At 37.7% G+C, this 6,247-nt stretch overlaps 1 protein-coding gene across 1 annotated transcript; it reads right to left on the bottom strand.

Moving 5' to 3' along the window:
* Positions 1 to 4,383: 4,383 nt before the first annotated feature.
* LOC106637575 (omega-conotoxin-like protein 1) lies at positions 4,384 to 6,017 on the bottom strand. The gene is made up of 3 exons (XM_014350395.2): positions 5,926 to 6,017; positions 5,285 to 5,407; positions 4,384 to 4,784 (listed from the first exon to the last, which is right to left on the bottom strand). The coding sequence occupies exons 2-3, from the start codon at positions 5,381 to 5,383 to the stop codon at positions 4,608 to 4,610; spliced, it is 276 nt and encodes a 91-aa protein (XP_014205881.2). The 5' UTR covers positions 5,384 to 5,407; positions 5,926 to 6,017; the 3' UTR covers positions 4,384 to 4,607.
* Positions 6,018 to 6,247: the final 230 nt, after the last annotated feature.

The raw sequence follows: 6,247 nt of genomic DNA, 5'->3' as shown, positions 1-6,247 counted from the left end.
CGCGGTCGAAAAATCAAAGCCATCCTCACCCCCTGGATCTCCTCCCTCTTTTTTTTTTGCCGGTCACGGCATCGCCTTGCCGAGCGTGTCCTTTTTCGGAGGGGGTCTCCAGGAGTGCATTCAGTGCTTGCGCGTGATTTTTATCCCGCAAGTGGACATTGGGAGGAAAACGTTTTGACACCAGCAACTTTTTTTTAATTTTTCCTCCTCTCTTTTGTTGTCGATCGAGGGGGCGTTCAACAATCGCAAAGTGGCACACGCTGCGCCGTGTCATTACAGAAATGAAAGAGCCTCCGCTGTAATTTCGAAAGACACTCGAGCCTTGGTGTCCACGCGAGGATTAAAAATTCATGGTGCCCAACTAATTTCCCCTCATCACTCGGAAAGTGTCCTTGATGCGCATGGGGCTGGAAGGGGGAAGAAAAAAAGAAAAGAGTCCTCGGCGAATGAAATTGTCGGGTGTCATTCGTTATTTATCGTATTTATGAGTGGGAGAGGCGCCTAGCTCGGGCAATTTTTTCTGATCCGATGCAGCGATTGCAGTCACGTACGGCGAGCTGTATCCTCCGGCGACGATGTTCCAACGAAGGCACAAGGTGGCGTGCACACACACACACACACACAGGTACAATAGTGACTGCCAAGCTAGAATTATGTGTACGTTCGTGCCTTACTTTGCTTCGGTGAGCTTAAATATTTCATCGATTTCCGTAAAAAGGCTTTTTTCTACGGCCTCGGCACGAAATGTCACCATTTCGTTTGCTCTTTTTTTCTCATTTTCCAACTCCACAAAGTACTATGTGGATAAAAGACACGGATGCGACGGACTCACGTGCCGATGACGTGATAGTGCACACTATATGTACCGTGTGAGATGTGGATCTTGTCCGGGGAATCGTTAGAATGGACGTAATTTTATGGGAAATAATTTGACGAGCTATAAAAAGAAGCGATTGACTGATACAAAAATGCACGTCCATATGGACAATTACAACTTTCGCCTAAAAAATCTTCCTTCAAGTTGGGACAGTGTAACAGTTGGGAAATAATAATTTTCGTAATTGTATTATAATTTTTTTTCATAATTACTGTTCATTTACTAGGGTTCCTCCTCATTACAATGGAAGAATCGAGCAAACATTTCGTTCGAGCAAACATACCAGTTCCAACAAGCATCACTCTTATTTTCTATTATGTGTGAGTGTTTGCAGAGTGAGTGTTACACATCACTTAAATTATTCCTGTAATTTATTGTAATCCTTATTTATTACAAAAAAAATAAAAGAAAATAAAAAAAAAAGAGAAAAAGAGAAGAAAAACGTACCAATACCGATAAGAGTATTCCATAATGATTATATTTTCCATCAACTCTACGTGTATGGAGAAAATAAAAAAAATATTGAACCTAGTGCCGAGAAACAAGATAAGTTCGTACAAACAAACGCCGTTTTTATTGTGAAACAAAAAATCTCTTCGCGCGTACAGTAGTAACGCAAGACACAGTTACATAAAGACTTGTCGATGAGTCAGGCGAGAAAAAAAAAATCCTCCCGAGTTACGCAACCGCAAGTTGGCGTTGCATCACACCTCTTCAATTGGAGCACATTATCTCGTCGCCTCTTGCAACGGCAGTATAGTTCCCCCCACGAAACTTGACCAATCAAGGTCTCAACGGCGCTTTCGAGATTCCGAGCACGAAACGCCACCATACACGAATTTATGTTTATCTCGATAAGACGCTGGCGATCCTGTTGCCCGTGCCATACAGAGGGGCTGCCAAGGCTTATACTCGCATCGCAGTGCCGGGAAAACGCCAAGGTTAATACAATGTTCGCAACTATACCACGCGAACCGTCTCGGCTTATATTATCACCTTACGACGTTACTGGCCATTAAACTTGTACGTCATTGCTTTCCCAAAGTCATGAAGTAAGCAACCTGCCAAATTCATCATTTAGAAAAAAACTACTTTGTATCTTTGTAGTTTAGCACCGACGATCACGTTGGTTTGAAAAATTCTACTTAACAATCACAATCAGGTACGAATGTCAAACAAACAAAAAACTCAGTCGATCTTTCCCAGGCCTTGGCAAAAAGCCTCGTGCGTGCAGTTGTTTTTTTAAGAGAAGCGCGTGTGCTCTCAATGACCTCATAAGCTGCTCCTATGACTGCACACACCACCAACCACCTCTCGACTCGTTTTTTTTTTTCAGTCGCGATTCCGTCGAGAATCAAACACGGAGAACACGAGAAGACCAAAACTCTGGTACGCGTACACCCACACATGTTTTTTTTTTCCCCCCCTACACATGTAGAAGTGAGCTTTTTTGGGGTACAGAGTAAACAACGACTTGGCTTGCCCTTTCCCTCATCTTTCGCGGAAAAGAGCTTGCAAGCCTCAGCACATTTGCTGCGTGTGTTCCGCGGCTTACTTCACAGTGTTTTCATATATCACCGCGTGGAAACTTTGTTTTTTTTTTTTTTTTTTGCTTTTTGAGGAGGGAAGGGGCTATTGTGGCTTTATTTCTCTCTACTCTTTATCTCTTTCTCTCAGTGCATGCAGCTTCCCTTGCTCTTTGCAGATAAGGGCAGAAATACACACGGAGAGTTAAAGGGGCCAACCAACAACTGCTGCAACGTGGAGTGAAGTGACTTAGCTCGTGGCGGGGTTCTAAAGAGCGCCTGGGAAAAAAAAGGGGAGGAGATAAGAGCCATCGCACCTTTCGACGCTGTCAGCTTGAAAGCTGAGCGACACTCGAGCGACTCCCTTGAGCTTGCGAGCCTTCCGTGTTTGCATTGTCGTCGCCGTTGTACTTATGTAGCCGTTTATGGCTGACTTATACGCGTGAATGGCTGGATGGGAGCGTGAAAAATTCTCGAGGCGCTTCCTCTTCGAAAAGTGGCTCGTTCCTCTGACACACTATTTTTCAAGTGACGAAGACGGAGATATGATGTAAGTATAATTATACTAACGAGGGTACACTGCAAGGTCGCTTTGGTTCTCACCTTTGCTTTCATGAGAGTATGATTCAGCGCTTGTTTTGCTTCCGTTTATCTGATTCCACCAAGATTGGTGAGTCAATGAGACAAACAGTGTATATGTTTTTTTTTTTTTTTTTTTTTTTTTTTTTTTTCAAAAGAAGTACTTCATGCACCGACAGAAACAAACTTTGACAAGTTTTAATAGAAATGCACTACAAACACACACACACAGAATAATAGTACAACTCTTGGAACAAGGATAATGTGTCTCGTTGATTAAACCTTCCGAGAGACCTTATCGTTAAAAAAAAAAAAAAAGGCAAGTTCTTTCTCTTTGCAAACAAAAAGACGGAAACCAAATGAGAACAAGCAGAGACCACTTTTGCGCACTAATGATCAAGAAATCCGAGTTACCATTGCTTCATAAGGAAAGCCACTCTGCAATGTGATAAAAAAGTGAGCAGTGACTGGCTTGCAAATCTTCAAGAATCAAGAGAGAAAGAGGCTCTCGTCGCTGAGTATAAGGTAGGTAGCAGCGGTCAAGGAAAGCAAGGGGAGAGGGAAGGACAACGGTCAAAAGTACAGTCGCGGAGAAAAAGGCCAAACTCCTTCTGAAACGCTTAACTAAAGTCGGCGCTAATGAGAGCGAAAAACGAGGGAAAAGAGAGCCGTCGACGACGAGTAAAGAAGCGTAGAAGTCGTGGCTCTCACTCACAATTTGCACGAGACCATACGACAAATGAAAAGAAGCTTTTAGTCTTTGCCTTAAACTCAAACTACTTTTCCACTCTGAAAAGACTTCCGCTGGGGCTGTAGCAATTTGCTCGTCTGATATGCTCGTTGCTTTTGTATACACAGATATACATTCGTAGTATGGACACCCGTAGGGCCTCAAACACATCAGTTGTTGAAAAATTGTTGGATGCTATTTCATAGAATAAGACCTTTGATTCTTGCTGCTTTGAAAATATTATACTTTTTTAAATCTTTTGTTAAAACTTCTGCAACTGCGACTTATTATTAACAAATGGGAATAAAAAGATATCTACGTTATACGGTCGAATGAAAAATGAACTTAGATAATGCTTTATCAAAATTTTGTCCATAAATTTTCCCATTGCGGTTCAAGAAATGTTTGAAAACAAGTTCAGTTATCGTTCGACAAGCGTATATTGTGGAAACATTCTCGGAAAAACCATGCGGAAAAAGTAAGCTCGATATATCTACTGACAACAGATAAGTCAATGTAGTTCACGGATGTTCTTGTGGTTCAGCTAATAATTCAGTGAAGATGAATTTTCTACCAAAGACAAGATCTGAATGTTAAATATCATCAGCTTACCAATTGAAGAATAATATAATTTATTAATTTATGGCTATGATGTAATAAAAAATTTGTCGTTGAAAAATTCTTCTTTATTTAATCTTTCATCACTATTTCTAAACCTTCTTTAAAAAAAAAAATCAAAAACAAAAAACAAAATATGAGTATGTAAAATTATCAGTCTATTATACAAATGTATTATGTTGAGATTTAATTCCGGTGTCATACGATCACAATTATTTTCTCATTCATTACTAGTGCACGAGTAATAATCATAAAAAAAAAAAATTTTCACAGTAAGTTACTTCGAATAGATGTCAGTATATCCTTTCCTTTGATGCGGTTCAACATGTTTAAGCTTACTTTTTTGTCTTATGAGGTCCTCCGCAGTAATTTGAATTTGACATCTATTGGCATAACGGTTGCATGACAGTTGTTTACCTTCGACATCTACACCGCAATCTTTTTGCGAAGTACACTGAAATTTAATATAAATTCATCAGTATTATTTAAATTAATCACTCCTATGATAATTGTTTACATTTTGTATGATTTTTTAATAAACCTGTGTGATTTATAATCAGTAAATTAAATCGAATCTGTAATTCACTATAATATTATCTTGTGGAATGATATCACAAAATCTGAATTAGCATGCTACACACTTTGTCAGAAAATTATGTGAAAAGACACAGTTTGAAACTTATTTAATCATACTTCTTGGATCGTAAAAGATGAAGAAAAAATAAATTAAAAACTTTTTGAAAATTCTTTGACTGCTGTTGTTGTTATCACTGGTATTTATAATTTCATTATTATTTTAAACTATTATAATAGATATTCCAATTTGGTGTTACCAAAGAAAACATCAAAAAAAAAGAATTAACTCCACTTTGCTAGTGATATTTTTTCTCTCACTGAAGATGATAATTTTAAAAAATGTACTTATTTGTGTTCTGAATTAAACTTTTAACTTACGATATCACCATGTCGTCCATGCTTTTTATCAAGAGTGGCTCCCGAGATTAGAGTAGTAACTAATAAGGCAGCAAGTGCGAACAGAATAATCTTGAACATTTTGACGAGCTTCAAGTATTTTCTCTGCAATAGAACGAACATTGAGTTAATAACTTTTAAACGACAAAATTCTTCAAAATAAAATTTCCAGAAAAAAGTTTTTACAACACTTATTTTTGATTTTGTTTGATATACTTATCATATTGTAACTTTTATATAATCAAAATGGTTCATTGTTATTTCTTGAAATATTGACAATTGTAATGTAACGAAAATGAAGTTAATTTAAGATGCCATGAGTTGATCAGATAACTACGATTATTCAAGCAATAAACGAATAAAAATATTTCAACTACGTATTATTTCAATTTTCTTATTCCCAACTGCAAACTAAGCAATGAGAATAAAAATTTCTTTCTCTAGTTAACATGAATAGCTGTTTAAAAAATGATGTCAAAATCACGCATGGGGCAAGTGAAACAAGTTATGTAGGATTATTTCACTATCAAATTGCATAAACTCGAAATGAATATTTAATGATTCAAATTATCCGTGGGCACTCTTAAAGATAATATTAACAAAATAATACTGTAACTACTTACTAGTAGTGTCAAGAGAATATGAACTGCAATGTTATCACGTAAGACACAAACTCCTCGGTAGTCGGAAATAAACTGAGTCTGCCTCGTTGAGAGTTTCCTTCTTATACTACGAATGCTAAAGTTTTGGATCTCACGATGTATTACTCATCCCGACAATCTGAATGCTTCTTTGTTGTTATTGTAAGTGCGTGATCTCGTTTCTCATAAAATTGTTATGCAAAGCTTCAAAGAATCTCTCCTTTCTCAACTGAGCTCATTGGTTCGGCTCAGTGAGTTACAAAAAATAAAGTTAATTTTTTAATTCTTATTTGCTTCCATAAAT

The sequence above is a fragment of the Copidosoma floridanum genome, unplaced genomic scaffold (genome assembly GCF_036245765.1).
Source record: "Copidosoma floridanum isolate Cflo_tuat_1 unplaced genomic scaffold, Cflo_Japanese_pri ptg000013l, whole genome shotgun sequence".
In the NCBI taxonomy this organism is placed as follows: Eukaryota; Metazoa; Arthropoda; class Insecta; order Hymenoptera; family Encyrtidae; genus Copidosoma; species Copidosoma floridanum.
Note: the sequence above shows the minus strand (reverse complement) of the source record. Positions and strands in the feature narration are given on the sequence as shown.

What these genes read in the sequence shown, in the direction of transcription:
- LOC106637575 (XM_014350395.2), bottom strand. Translation starts at nt 5,383, where the DNA reads ATGTTCAAGATTATTCTGTTCGCACTTGCTGCCTTATTAGTTACTACT. An exon ending in ATGGACGACATGGTGATATC is followed by an intron (nt 4,785 to 5,284) that starts GTAAGTTAAAAG and finishes ATTAAATTTCAG; the next exon opens with TGTACTTCGCAAAAAGATTG.